Below are 15,744 nucleotides of genomic sequence, written 5' to 3'. Positions count from 1 at the left end.
TCTCTTTGAGGCCAAGCTAGGTAAGGGGGGCCTTTGTGTGGACTCAATACCATGGCTGACCTTAGAGGCTTAGCCATGGAAAATTGCTTGTGGTGCTCCCATTGATTTGTTTCTCTCTTTGCATGTGATTTTTGTTGAGTAGAAATGTTGTGTTCTGGAAATTTTTTTTCTATGTTATGGTTGTGCATGCACTGTGAAAACTATTTTCCTTCATCTTTTTGCTTGTGTTTTCATTGGGAGAGCTCCAAATACAAAGGAGACTCTACCCAAATTTTTATCAAGTTTTAAAACCAAGCTTTTCAATGAGTTTTCAAACTTTCTCTAAGAGAGGTAGTGGCTTGAAGTGTGTTTTCATTGGAACAACCTCAAGCTTTTCTTAAAATATAATTGTTGGATTTTTGTCTTGAGTTAAACTAGACACAAAATGTTAGAACAAAGGAGAATGTGGATGAAAGTTTGAAAAAAAGAAAGGAAAAAAAAAGAAAAAAAAGGCTTCAAGTCCCACATCGCTCAGGATAAACACTTGAATAGTGTTTCACTCCCTATATATATAGAGAGCTCATTTCTTCATTTTTCCTTGCCCCAGTTGAGAAGCATTTCCTCAACTTTTCTTTCTCCCTCCCATATTTCAGCCGATGCATTTCTGGCAAACTTCTCCCTCTTTCTTTCTGTCGCTCTAAAATTACGGTTGGCTACAATAGTGACTTTTTAAGTCATATTTTCGGTTGACTATAAAAGTGACTTTTCAAGTCATATTTTTTGGTTGGTTATTAGAGTGACTTTTTTAGTCATATTTTCGGTTGGCTATAATAGTGACTTTTCAAGTCATATTTTTCGGTTGGCTATAATAATGACTTTTCAAGTCATATTTTTCGGTTGGCTATTAGAGTGACTTTTCAAGTCATATTTTCGGTTGGCTGTTAGAGTGACTTTTCAAGTCATACAAAAGGGTGTAATTCTAGAAAAGGTTCCCTCAGTGCAGTGGGAATCTTATACAATGATCTGGGCTGTTTTATCCTGGGGACATCGTGGTTGATAGTCTGCTTGCACAATTTTTGGCAGTGCCACAAAACGTCTTAAAGAAAGCGACATTGTCCGTGACGCAGCCAGTAATTTTTTCGGTTTGCTATAAACTATTGTTCCAACAATTTTAAGACATTTCGGTTCTGCTATGGCTACCGTAGATATTACTGACTCGAACAACAATGACCTCAACAAACCTTTTAGGTTTGAAGGGTATCATTTCAAACGTTGGAAACAAAAGATGATGTTTTCTATGAAAAAAGTTGTCTTTCGATTATTTAATTTTTTTTTTTAGTTCTTCAAGTATTTATCGATTGGTCTTGGTACTCCAATGAAGAACCGATGGAGAGGGGATAGACAGAGATTATTAAGGTCATATAAATATATATTTTTAAAATTTTTAATGTAAAATTAATTATTTGTTATTACTATAATAGTTATTGAGGTTAATTAGTACAAAATGATGTAAAATTAATTGTATTTGTTATTATTATTGTAATGACTAACGTAATAACTAGAATAAAAATTATGCAAAATTAATTGTGTTTATTATTTTTATGATAACTGTTAAGATTATATTATCATTTAAAACAAAAACTAATTTTAATTTTATGGGTAAAAATAATAAATATTTTTTTAAAAGTTATTAGTTATTAAAAGCTAGACATTTAAATAACTATAAAGGAAAAAAAAATTAGTCTGCTTTAATATGTTTCTGGATCCGTCCTTGGCTTTAACAATGTTTCCGTTTGGTTTTTTCATCCTTGCCGTTTGTGACCTTCATTAAGTTGAGTTGTCTTACCAGGTGGCGAATTAAGGATTGTCAGGTTGCGTTTTATCAACTTAAGAGATTAATTTTTTATTTATTTTACTATTTTTATTAATTATGTTTTCTTAAAAAAATGTTAATGTTTAATAATCTTTTTGGAAAGAGGCGGATTGGGGCTTGGAAATAGACATATCCCTCTTTAATTATGTTTTGTTAACCCATTCTCCATCTAACTCTTATGATTCCCTTAAACGAAGATCCATTGTTATTATATAAATTTTAGTTTCTACGTTTTTAAAAATTGCAATTGATATAATTTTAATTAAATTTTATTATTGATTATGATGTGTCAATTAAAATAGCCACGTGGCACAACGGCAAAGATGAAAAACGAAACAGAAATATTGTTAGAAGGAGGAATTAAAAACAAAAATGCTTAATAGTTGAGGCTAAAAATATATTTTACTTAATTAATTTTCATGTTAACTTCTGTCACTAAATATTAATAGAAAACATATCATGTTAAATATCATAACGAATGTTCAACTAGAACCAAAACTCGACTGAAACATAATTTTAGTTGTCGAAAATTAGGTTGTTAAGTTGCTCCGGTGATATGGAATTGAGGGAAAAACACAATACTAAAGCTTTCCTCTATCAACCTCCATCCTTCATCAATTGCAATTATGACGTCACAAATTATACAACCTTCGAAAATATCTTCAAACACAATTACATGATCAAACGGCATTTTGTCTATCAAGAGTATCATTTTGCAATAAGAGAGCGCCATATAATTTAAGCATTTCTTAATTTTAAAAAAAAAATTACTCTTAGCTCTAGCACGTAAATTCATACATAAATTTGCTTATACAATTATGTGATTCTAAAGGTTGTAAATTTTTTAGTATTATCAATGAACTTGTAAGCATTATCCCACTTTTATATAACAGAAAAGAAAATATCATTCCTCTTGTTTCCTTTTCGCAAACATGGGGAAAAGAGTGTGCTAATTGAATTACAAAAAAATATTGTACAAAAAAAATGTTCGACAAAATTAGTGGGGATAAGGGATTACATCTCATTCCCAAGTAAAATATATCTTCTATTACGCTGTTAATTTTTTACTTGTGTTTATTTTTAATTTTGAGACATTCTACGTACATTAGTTTCACATCCCTCAGAAAATTTCCAAACCACGACAGTGGTTTTCCTATGTCTAGTCTCTCTAGTAATCTGAATCATTAAAAACAGAACTGTAACCAATTATAGCTTGCAGATTGCAAACATGTAATACTCAGTTTGGTACAACAAACGGGAAATATGACAAATACTCAGAAGAGAGCATGTTACCTAAGTTTTAGATACATAGGACCAAATTTTTTTCCATGAGCTAATCAGTGTTCTTGTATGAGCAGAAAAATGTCCTCCTTCCATGATTCTTTCAGCTGTAGGTCCCACTTCGTGGACGAATTTGACGGATTCCGAGAGTCGATTAAGAAGGTTCGTCAATGCAATTACCTCATTCCTTTGCAGCTGCAGCTGAAAGATCATCAAGTGCAACATATAGGGTGTTGCAAGTAATTTTTTTTTACAGAAATTACAGTCAATTCTTATACTTTACTATGTAAGTATAATCATTAGATCATATTTAAATAGTCAAGTTTAAAAAAAAAACACAACTTTTTTTTAAGTGGTCATGTAACTATAAACTACCTTATAATCTTTGATCGTCCATGACTAGTTGTATGATTTAATTTACATTTAACAAGAAAATTTAACATTATATGATGCAGATACTAGCCATTATCTGCATGAAAGAACCATAATGTTTTCAAATGTAGGAGCAAAATACTTACTAGATTACAACTTAGGAAGATATACATGTTTTAGTTCAGGATTTAACATGGAAGAAGAATTTATTATTTAAAGATCACTGCAGAAGCAATCTGATTTATGGCACATGCATAAAGACAGCAGTAAAGAGAGGAAGACACAAAAATCTCAAGCAAAATGTACTTACTGTATGACTCGAGTTTTCTTGACCATCAACAGAGAAGAGAATCTTTAATGCAGTTCCAAGACCAAGAACCTGAAGCTTACCCCATAATCGACATTTCTCACATCCTACACAATCCATCAATGCACTGCATTCCACAAAATAACATTCCATTGCCAATGAGATAAATCAAAAGTGTAAGTTGAATCAGTAGTAGAATAATAAATGGAGAACAAGTAAAAGGAGTGGTCATTTAGTTGTCTTATGTTCAGATTAGATCAGCAATCAAAGAGTCCAGATAAACCAAACCAATTTAGCATCCATCAGTATGTGGAAAACTCAAAATGAAAAGAAAAAACATACTGCAGGACTAAAAATATCAATGATGGAATTTTAGATAGAATCCAACCTATATATACTATGATTCCTTCCACAAAAATGGTTTTGTAAGCATTACTACGAATCATTGGTAATCAATTGTCATTTGTTAGCAGTATGATGCATGCTTACAAGAGACTAAGCCACAATAAAGCCCTGCAAGTTATTAATGGATAATATTTAGCTAGACAGAGCTCAGTCCACTTCCACTAGTTTGAAGTAATACCTGATGTTTCTGAATTGTTGTTGAATTTTCTGTTTTAGCTCAGGTCCACTTTGCCCTTTCCACAAATTAGCTTCATCAAATGGAATTGGACATGCAGCTTGAAGCTTGGGGTTGTAAAGTAGCTGTTTTATCAAGGATTGTGTTGTAAGGTCCTCATTGGGGTTACCAGTATCATACTCTGCCTGTTCCAGATAATCTGAAGCCTAAAGAGGAATGTGGATTGCATTAACTAACAAGTATTTCTAAAAAAAAGAAGAAAATAGCAAGATTGATCCATATATACATGCACAGTTTGTGAACTTAGACCATCACAATTTATACTCACTTTGGTTACTGCTCGCAGAACAAAGAGAAAAGTGAAATACAAATTTCTGACACGATCAGGGTATCTTAGGACTCGGTCATACATCAAAGTAAGATTTTGTCCCCACTGGAATAATAAAAAGGAAAGAAAGAAATTAGATATTGAAATATATTTTTCTCAAGTTCATAGTGAAATGTATTAGAGTAACATGGGTGTGCCAGTATGCCAAAAAAAAATGCAGGTGGCTTCAAAATGAGCTACATCCAAATTATTTTAGTAAATAGAAAGATCAATAACTTAATTTTACAAGGTTCATAATACTCTAAGAAAATCAAATTAATTAAAACTTTTAGGCTATGAAACAAAAATCAAACAGCTGTCTATCTACATGCTCAAATATGCAATAAATGTATTAATTCATCAAAAGCAATACAAATATTCCTTTCAAACAAAAAACAAGCTATTGCGGAAAAGAGGAATGGGAGATTTACCAAATTTGTAGCTTCCTCAAGTAGATAATCAGAAGCTATATGAATTGATATGGAGGAGTGAAGACCAGATATCAATTTATACAAAATCTTTTCCTCTTGGCATAACTCCTGAGACGGATCTACAGAAGACAATTTTTTTCTAATTAAACAGCTACTTTTATGAACAGTTTAAAGATATCTTTCACTAAAAGAAACAGACGATAAGAACATGACCAATATCCAATCTATTAAAAACAAGAAACATTAGATGATTAAAAAAATAATGCATAGAGATAAAGAAGGGTAATCAATTGCCTTCAAAGCTACTGGTCTGTCAAATGTCAATGTTAGACAAAATGAAAGGTACCACCAAACTACCTAAAATCGAAGGCCTTTTCAAATTGTTAAAGTTTAGACCATAATAATGAAAGTTTAACTGGATCCCCAGAATTAACTATACCTCATTAGCGCTACAGGAGCAGCACTTCGACTCATTGTTTTCATTTTTTTGGGGAAGGGGTGGGGGGAGGGGAGATTAAAGTGAATAAGCTTTTCAGAGAAAACTTACATTTGGGGCAGTTCTCAGAGTAGACAGCATCCCATATCCTTCTTGCAGATGGACCAGTGTAACCAGTATATCTTTCCGGATTCAGTTGAAGATTCACGTATGTCATCTCATCTGCATATCAAACAGTTGACATGCTTATTTTTCTTGGAAAGAAGTTCAATTTATTATAAAATGATTTAATTTTCATACACCAACAGTGTAAAAAGTAAATCCTGTGCTGTCACCTATTAAAAAAAGTTAAAAGATTTTAGTATAAGTGAATCTAACTACTACACTGTTGTGTCACCTTGCTTTCTGGTAGTGAAAAATGTTGCACTTGATCAAGTTGAAATTTAATCATAAAAATATCTTATCTTAGTGGCTCAAGACATCAAACAAAAACTATTCACCAATATAAACTGATTTGAAGAACATAAGTAAATCTCATGTCACTCAAAATATATTTATTTATGAATCCTAAATTCCTAATTTCTATATACTTCACCGTTAATATTTCACACAATTAATTAGATAAAATACAACTATGACCACAAATAATTTAGATACGAATCAGCATACAGAGTAACGCACCATTGTCAGTCTCATCATCATTTGTCCATGGATTGTCTATTTCTGTCCATCCTCTGAAAGCTTTACTGTCTAAAGTACGGTCAACGGCTGCCTGAGGTTTTCCTTCTTGACAAACAAGATCAGTCATTGAAAGGCGACGGTCAGGCTTCTTAAATGATTCGGGGAATTCATTTTCAGGGCATTCACACACACTACAGTCCCGCAACCGACACATGCCATCATCAGGCCAGAAAGGGCAGTCACACCATAACTTCACCTATAAAAAATTTCACCCACTAGTCTTTAGCACAGAAGAAACATGAGAGGGTCAACAAAAGTGAAAAAGAAATGCATTTAGTTATCAGTATTCCAACATAGCATCATCAGAGATACAGCTTAAGCATGCTAGTCATGGCTTTAAATACCAGAGTGGACTGGCAGGTTCAACTGGGAACCAACCTGATGACTGTTCCTTGCTAACTACAAAATCAGGACTTCAAAAAGCTGGTAAAAAACTGGGTGAACTTGTAAAAAAAACAGTAAAAATCAGTCAGTTTAGAGTTTGCTTATTTCTCCAAAATGACCAAATGACATCACTTGGTTGGGTTAAAACACTAAGAGGTAAGAGCTTATGGCAGGCACTGCATGATGCTCATCCTTGGTTGCCTCATCAGCAACTGCATGATGCTTGTACGGTAGTGTCCACCAGCGACCAGTGACGCACTCAACATCCACGCCACACTTAGAAAGTAGCTGAAATGCCTGGTACTGGGAATTGATGAACTTTTACTGTTTGTTAATTATAGAAGTTGTTTTTTGGCCTTTTTCTCTCTTATGGTTCTTTCTAGGTTCTGAATTCAAAGCAAATTTTCTTACGTGCAACATCTAGTAATAAAATCTGCATATTTACACTATTATTTTTTGTTTTCAATATGATTATTTTACATCTTTATTCTTCTTGTTTAATTTCTTTGAAAGTTATTAATATTATTCAGTTTTGTCCTCCTGGTGACATGTTCCTTTTATTCTTGTGCAAGTTCAACAGTGATTCTTCACATACTTTAGTTAGCCATTTGTTCATAACAAAGAAAGTGCATTTAATCCATTACGACTTAAACTGCTTCATATTTAGTGGGGAAGGAACAAACTCATGTAAAGCTCAAAAAATAAGATAAAGTTGATTTTGAAGTGATTACAAGTCCCTATCTTTTCTTAATAGCTTAGCAATTCATCTAACTTTTCTCTAAATTGGCATTTCTTTCAGAGAAGATACTCACCAAATAAATAATTGTGCACTTTATGTTATGAGCTTCCAAGTTGGGTATAATATTTGGCTGTCTTTTTTTAGAGGATATTCACCATGACTAATATTATTTAATGTCTTAAGCATGGTTTAATCACAGTAAAACCAATAAGTTATGAACTCGGAAATAGTGACTTCACCGCTTTGACAACCAGCCCGATTTGAGCAGTATTGATGCTAGTAGCATAATATCATTGGTTCATCTAATCTTCAGCACCACTCAATCTTAAGTCAAACTTAGTAGATCAATATTAAGTATTAATTATCCTAAACACCACACAGCAGCATACAATAGTTCTCCAGCTTGACACGGACAGCAGGTTCAATATTTTAAAATCCCTAATTCCAGATAAATTAGTTGGAGATGAATGGCACTAAGTTCAGTTGAGAATGCAAATGGCCATGACATGGACTCAATTCTAAATTTTAATGCATTTGTACAATATATGTGGTTCTCTCTAATTTCTCACAGCAAAATTCAAACATCCCATTGATCACAAAAACCTTTAAAAATGATCGATCAAATTTCTTTCCCTAGAAAGGCCTCTCAAATCCTAAATTATGCTGCTGGTATAAATTTGATGCTACTAATCTTCACAAATTACATAAGGGATAGGATAGGCACCAATGCAAAAGTCAATTAGAACACAAATACAAGCTAGCAGGGCCTAACCAAAACCATTAGTTTATCAGGCTGTTGGCAAACTCAAGATAACCATAAGAAGCATCAACAGGAAATTCATAAGAAAATGTAGGCATAACATAAGATGTGACAATAAGCAAACCTTAAAATATCGAAAGAAAGGGGTCTTCACGAGCTCCTGGAGGGAAGGGTGCAACACTTCTTCATTAAGACGATCCACAGTTTCATAATCACAACAACAATCCTCCACCATGCCACTGTACTTCGGTGTGCCCTGTAACAGACAAAACGAAAACTCTAGTCTCAACCCTCAATCAAAACATAAACATCATATCATCAAACTAAATTTCTAGTCACAGCAGCCAAAAAAAAAAAAGTTCATTAAAACATATATCTACATTTCCATTGTTCGTGGCTCCCATCAATGCAAGAGATTTTCATTTCAATTACCAAGTGAAATAAATTGTAAAAACTAGATAAAGGGTAAAAAAAACGAAAATCATATAAAGACACATTCTTTGTCCAAGATTTTAATGTATCAAAACACTATAAAACTGAATAACACATCCGGATTCAGAATTCCACAATTCAGTACAAAAAAAAATAAAGAAACTTAAAATGTGGGTTACTGAGAGAAATTACCCGAGCACACGGACAAGCTCTATCAATGGCTCCAAACAGAGCTTTTGGAGAGGTTTTGGAAGACATGGCCATGGCAACAAAAACAGCGACGAGAGCCATCACCAGCCAAAGCCATTGTCTTGTGCTGCAACCCTTCTTCTCAATCTCCGATTTCACCATCACACTGTTACCCAATGTCGGTGCTTCCGAAACAAAGCACCGAGCTTTTCACAGACCCAGAAGAAGATCGCTGAAGAACACTGAGGAAAACGAAAACCCACCAACGGAAACGCAAAAAGACGAGATTTTTGGCGTGCGTTGATGGATCCAATGGACGCGTTTTGACGCTGATGACGAAAGAGTTTGAGAAGGTTTTAACTTGTGTGCTGCGTTTTTTTTTTTTCTTTCTTCTGTGTAGCAGCCAAAAAGTCAAGGTAGCTTGTGGAAATGGAATTAATAAGGCAAAATTATGGGCGGTTGAAGGTTTCGGTTTTTTTTTTCCTTGTGTCAAACAGTGTTCGTAAGAAAATTCGAGAGATTCCAATGGCAATTTCGGACACCGTGATGGCTGTTGACGAGTTCGGCCCAATTGGAGACCATTTTTTCTTAAGGATGAAATATAATAATAATAATTAATTAATTAAAAAATAACAGTTGAGATAATAACTCATTTAAAATATTATATATATATTCTACTATATATATATATATATAACTTAACTATCATTATTTATTTTTATATATAAAGAGAATAGGGTCTTTTGTCATACACATTGTTATATTCATTTTATTCATATAATTATATTTAAGTTGTTATTTTATTCTTATAATTACCTTCACAAATCATCCACTAATTTCTATTATATTTCTTTTTATTTAAAAAAAAAACATGAAAAAACAGACAGCACAAGTGTCTTTTCTTTTTTCTAGTATATATATAATGGTTTGGTTTTATAATACGGGATGATATACATGATGATTTCATATTCATTTGCTTCAAAATAATAAATGTAATTATAAATACAATATATATATATATATATATATATATATATATATATATATATATATATATATATATATATGGGCAAATGTTTGAGGACATTAAGTAAGGAACTTAAAATATAAATATTTTTTATTGGGAGACAAAAAGTTGCACATCTTTATTGTTCTCCTATGATTTATACAATATTTTTTTCATTTTGTTTTCTTAATAAATGGCCTAAGGGCACTAGTTAGCAAAGCCTATGTATATATAAGAAGGTTTTGTAAGATGGGATGATGCCACGAGACAATCTCATATTCATTCCCTTCAAAATGATAAATGTAATAAATACAATTAATACTTCCTCCATTCCATTATAATTGTCATGCAAGAGAAAAAAATTATCTCAAAATAATTGTTATTTTAGTTTTTTAATATAACATTAATTACCTTTTTTGCATTTATATCGTTTATAATATTAATGGTGAATAACAAAATCTATAAACGAATTAATCATGATATAAGGTTAATTTTGTTAAATTACTACTCTTTTTCTTGGTCTATGTAAAATAACCTAGGACAACAATTATTTTGAGATGGAGGGTCATATAGTTTGAGAGTGAAAGATAAAAGGAAAAGAATATAAAATATTATTTTTGATACATAATGAAATTAGTTACAACAAATTTTGTTTCTCTGTTTATAAAGAAAATAGTTATGGTTACACTGAATCAGAATAAGGCAGTTAACTAACTATAGTCAGTTACCCACTAATAGAATAACAGAAAAATGATAGTTGTACTAACAACTCTTCTAACTAAACAACAAGTAAAACTTACTTATACACTAATACCCTCCCTCAAACTCAATAGGGTTGAGAATCAGAAATAAACTCAACTACATTGAGTTTGGACATAAGAAAAAGAAACCTAGTTGGTGATAAGTGTCAAATTTCAATTATTTTTAGGATTAAATTGTTAGCACTTATCTTTTTATCGTAATAGTTTTTTTATAAACTACCCTTAAATCTAGTTGTTTATATATATATATATATATATATATATATATATTGTACATTTATTAATGTTGTTGTTTAAACATGAAAGATTCATCCATGATTTTGTAGGTTTTGATGGCTGTTTGTTAGATCCAGAAACAAAGCCAAAAGGAAGGGCAAAATGGTTTTTTCTGACCTCAAATTCGACTAGGCTAGCAACCAGCTTGCCTAGGCTAAAGATCTTACTTCAACCCTAAGCAAGCAACTCGCCTGGGCGAGCTACAACTCGCTTGGGTGAATTTGTCTGCTCTCCTAGGCTATTTTCTATAAATAGCCATGCATGTTGAAGGAGAAATCCATCCAACAAAAGCAGAAATCAGAGAAAAACATTGAGAAAGAGGAAGGAGAAAAGGAAAAGTGGAGTCGAGGCATTGCAGAGTTGTGGCCGTGGATCACATCCTTCGTCATTTCTCTTGTTAGTCTTGTGCTTTGCACAATGATCGGTTAGTTTTTCATAAGGATTGGATGTAATCTTTGTGCCCTTATGTATCCCTTTTGATATTATATATGTATGAATCTTTTCTACTCATTATTGGTGATTTCATTCTACTCGTAATGCTTGATTTTATTTGATCACTAGTGTCATGAAATTGAATTTTAAGTGAGACTAGAAAGTAATCTTAGAATTTGAACTGAATGATTTTACTCTTTACATTACGTGATTAGGAATAGAGCATAACGTTTTGATTGCAAAAAAGCACGAGAATATAATTGTAATGTTGAGATATTTACTGCATATGCAAGAAATCAATATTTAGTAAATATTCTTAGGTTCCAAGTGCGAGGGATCGACTTGGGATAACTTAATGCGTGCATCGGTAATGTTAGAAAATGATTCATATATTTTAATCTTATTAGGATACTAAGGGTATGAACGATGAAATCTAATCCTATGTTTTCTTGAATTAATTTAAGTTGTGATTATTATTTCCATAATTTACGTATTTCCGACACACTGAATTTCGTTATTTTCCGTATTTCCATGAAATCCGCTATTTTCGTAAATCCATTATTTTCACTATTGTTTTACTTTAAGTTATTTTTAGTTAGTTAAACCAAAATCAATGACATTCGATTAAATTTGTACATAACTATTAAACCGATAACCTTTATCCGAATGAATGTAATTCAAGTCCTTGTAGAGACGAACTCTTTTATAAATGTGAAACCTACAATGGCAATTGGTACGCTTGCCAAAAGTCTGACAGTTGGTGATAAAGGCTTAGTGAGGACATCATCCCATTGATCTATAGAAGGAATATGATACACCTTGAGCGCTTTAGCTAAGACTTTTTCCTTGATAAAAGGATGTCAATCTCCATTTGCTTTGTAATGCCCTTCGTTACAATAACAACCCATACTAAAAAAAATATAAAACCTCAAAATTATATTAGTCTCAAAATACTACATGTATAATAAATACAGTCAAATAAGTAAGTTTTTACATAAGTAAAAATATTATCCTCAAAATATAGGTATTTAAATTAAATGAACACTAAAAATATAACGAAAGTGACTGCATCCATCATCTTATTTTGAAGTACTAACTAGCCTAAAATAAATGTAACTAAGAAAACTATGTCTTCAAGTCTCCTCAAACTTAGCAACTTCTTTCTCGTGCTCCGAAAACAACACTTATAATGAGATGATAATCTTAGTGAATAAAACAACAAACAGGAGTTCGCAAATAGTGTTGTTCTCAATCAAAGTAGTAATCCAAAAAATCAACCATGGTATCTGCAATTAATTTAAAATAAGATTGTATATGTATATATTTACACACCAATAAAAATCATATTAAAACAATCACAATTCATGAAATTTTGAATATTTAAATAAATGACAACACCTCAACACATCCAAATAAATATAACAAAAACAACTTAATGATTCCCAAAATCAAAAGACTCAATTCTTTGGTTCCTGGAATCATTGTAGATATCAAATTCTTCAAAGGGTCTATGAGTTCATATCCATGCAATCACGTCCCATTGTCTTCCCTATCATAGATGGAAGTATCCAGAATCTTTTCCCCATTCAGATGGAGGTATCTGTTATAAATTTCATTCCTATCCCAGATGAAGGTATCTCATATATCTATAGTCAAATGAATATTAAAACAAATATATATTTAATCATCCAAATGCAAGGCATAAACATACTGAAAAAGATTCACAAATTAAATTAATGAATTTACGTCAATGTATGCCATTCGAATATTTCATTTATTCTTTAACTACTGGCATTCGAAATTCATGTAATTTAACTTATGAATCAAATATAAAGCAAGTGAATGTAGGCATATATTATGAACATCATCATCATAAGGATTTAAGAAAAGAAAGAATTACAGTGCACATAAATTTAGTGTACAAGAAGAAACAAGAAGTGTCATGATCGTAATTTTTAATATACCGAGAATTTATTGATTTCAAATTCTTTGCATTAAATCACGAAATACATGCTTTGAGAATCATACCATGGAAGTTTCTAAAAAGGTATCACCTCTTGAAGCAAGAAATCTGCACTATTCGTTATTCTTCTTCTCCTTTACCAATTGTGTTGAAAGAATTTTCTCGCTTTCTTTCTTTTTCTCAGTCCTTCAGCAACCCACTAATATCAAGAGAGATCGTTTATGTGTGATTCTAAGAGAAGAAATTGTCTACTCTTATATAAGAATTGTACGTAATTTGAAATTGCTTTAACCAATCTTTTTTTTATCTATTATTTCTATTATCTTTAATTATAATTATCTTTAACCAATCTAATATATTATTACACTAATATCTTTTCAAAATAACAATCTAATATTTTAAAACAACTTAATCTATCTTTTCCTTTACTAAAAGATATATTTAGATATCTTTATCTAAATAATTATAGGAATATTTTTGGGATGTTACATTTCTTCCTACCTTAAAGAATTTCGTCCTCAAAATTAATAATACTTATTAACTAGATTAATAATTAGTGTTATTAACAATTTAAGAGTGAATGTACCTCGATTAATGAGGTTCATATATTAACGTCTTCCTCAAGCTCTTAGGTAGCCTTTTTGGAGTCAATCCTTCGCAAAGTACTTTCACCAAAGGAATTATCTTATTCCTCAGAGTCTAGGTGCTCTTGTTAGTGATTTGAATAGGTCTGGGCTTATATGTCAAATTACCCTATAATTGTATTGAACCAGGAACTATGATGTGTCCAATATCTTGTACGTACTTCTAGAGTTGAGAAACATGGAAGACATCATGAAGATTTGACAATTGTGGTGGAAGAGCCAATTGGTAAGCAATAGGCCGACTCTTTTTAAGATTTGAAAGGGGCCTATGAAATGAGGACTTAGCTTTTTGACCTTCATGGATCTCTCAACCCCAGTCTTAGGAGTAACTCTCAAGAATACATGTTCTCCTCCTTGAAATTCTAAAGGCTTCCTTTTTTTGTCAACATAACTCTTTTGCCTACTCTGAGCAATGTGCATCCTTTCTCTAATCAACCTGATCTTATTTGTGGTTTCCTAAACTATGTATGGCTATATTAAGGTCTTTTCACCCACCTCACACCAACATAAAAGAGATCTACACTTCCTCCTATAAGGGCTTTGTAGGGTGTCATGCCTATGCTAGCGTGATAACTGTTGTTATACGCAAACTTTATAAGGGGTAAAAACTTATCCCAACTTCCACCTTCATCAAGAAAAGATGGTCTTAGCATGTCTTCAAGGGTTTGTATGGTCCTTTCTGACTGACCATCTGTTTAAGGATGATAAGCAGTGCTAAAACTTAGCTTGGACCCAAAAGCTTGTTGAAACGCCCTCCAAAATCTAGAGGTAAATGTAGGATCCCTATCTGACACTATAAAGGTAGGTATGCCATGAAGCTTAACTATCTCCCTAATGTAAAGGTCGGCCAATTTGTCCAATCTATAGGTTTCCTTAATTGGCAAGAAGTGAGTAGACTTGGTTAGCCTGTCCACAATTACCCATACGACATCTAAACCCCAAATAAGTCTTAGGAAAACCCGTCACAAAATCCAGAGACATTTATTCCCATTTCCACTCAGGAACTTCTAAAGGTTGTAGGTCTTTTATGTTCAATCTTAATCCTCTGGCATACTAAACACCTAGATACAAAGCTAGCTACATCTTTCTTCATCCCTAGCCACTAATACATCTTCTTTAAATGTTGATACATCTTGATTATCCTTGGATGTATGGTGAACTTACCCTCATGGTCTTCCTTTAAAATTTTCTCTCTGAGACTCCCCTCCTTAGGGACTACAAATTTTTCCCTAAACAACACTAGGCCATCGATAGATAAGGTATAACCTTCTTGGTTCACCAATGACTGTAGTTCTTAGTTTAGAAGTTGTTCCTTCTTAATCAGGACTCTAATGTTACTACCAATCTCCAGTCTATTCAACTTCATGCTTAATGCATTCAAATACACATTCAAATTCAAGTCCCTAAACTCCTCTGTCAAGTTCATCTCTTGCACTATCAAGCTAGACATGTTCCAGGACTTCCTACCGAGAGCATCAACCACTACATTGACTTTCCCCGAATGGTACTTTAACTCAAAATCATAATCATTAAGAAACTCTATCCATTTTCTTTGTCTCATATTTGACTCCCTATGGTTAAACAAATATTTAAGGCTTTTATGGTCATTAAAAACCTCAAATTTTGCACCATACAAGAAATGTTTCCAAATCTTTAAGGCAAACACCACAGTTGCTAACTCAAGAACATGTATGGGGTAATTTCCCTTATGAGTCCTAAGTTGCCTAGATGCATATGCCACCACGTTGTCCTTTTGCATCAACACACACCCTAAGCCATTTTTAGAAACAT

The 15,744-nt window shown here is 32.4% G+C and overlaps 1 protein-coding gene across 2 annotated transcripts; it reads right to left on the bottom strand.

The window, feature by feature from the left end:
• Nucleotides 1-2,849: 2,849 nt before the first annotated feature.
• Nucleotides 2,850-9,383, bottom strand: LOC114388429 (endoplasmic reticulum oxidoreductin-1-like). Of its 2 annotated transcripts, none has more exons than XM_028348922.1 (9): nucleotides 8,875-9,383; nucleotides 8,375-8,506; nucleotides 6,308-6,563; nucleotides 5,738-5,848; nucleotides 5,191-5,309; nucleotides 4,721-4,825; nucleotides 4,396-4,598; nucleotides 3,816-3,939; nucleotides 2,850-3,328 (listed from the first exon to the last, which is right to left on the bottom strand). In XM_028348922.1, the coding sequence occupies exons 1-9, from the start codon at nucleotides 9,031-9,033 to the stop codon at nucleotides 3,146-3,148; spliced, it is 1,392 nt and encodes a 463-aa protein (XP_028204723.1). In that variant the 5' UTR covers nucleotides 9,034-9,383; the 3' UTR covers nucleotides 2,850-3,145. The 2 variants fall into 2 exon arrangements, with proteins under 2 accessions (XP_028204723.1, XP_028204721.1); XM_028348920.1 differs by having other exon boundaries at nucleotides 2,850-3,334; nucleotides 8,875-9,379.
• Nucleotides 9,384-15,744: the final 6,361 nt, after the last annotated feature.

The sequence above is a fragment of the Glycine soja genome, chromosome 15 (genome assembly GCF_004193775.1).
Source record: "Glycine soja cultivar W05 chromosome 15, ASM419377v2, whole genome shotgun sequence".
Taxonomy (NCBI): Eukaryota; Viridiplantae; Streptophyta; class Magnoliopsida; order Fabales; family Fabaceae; genus Glycine; species Glycine soja.
The sequence above is the reverse complement of the archived record's forward strand: the minus strand, read 5'-3'. Positions and strand labels throughout refer to the sequence as shown.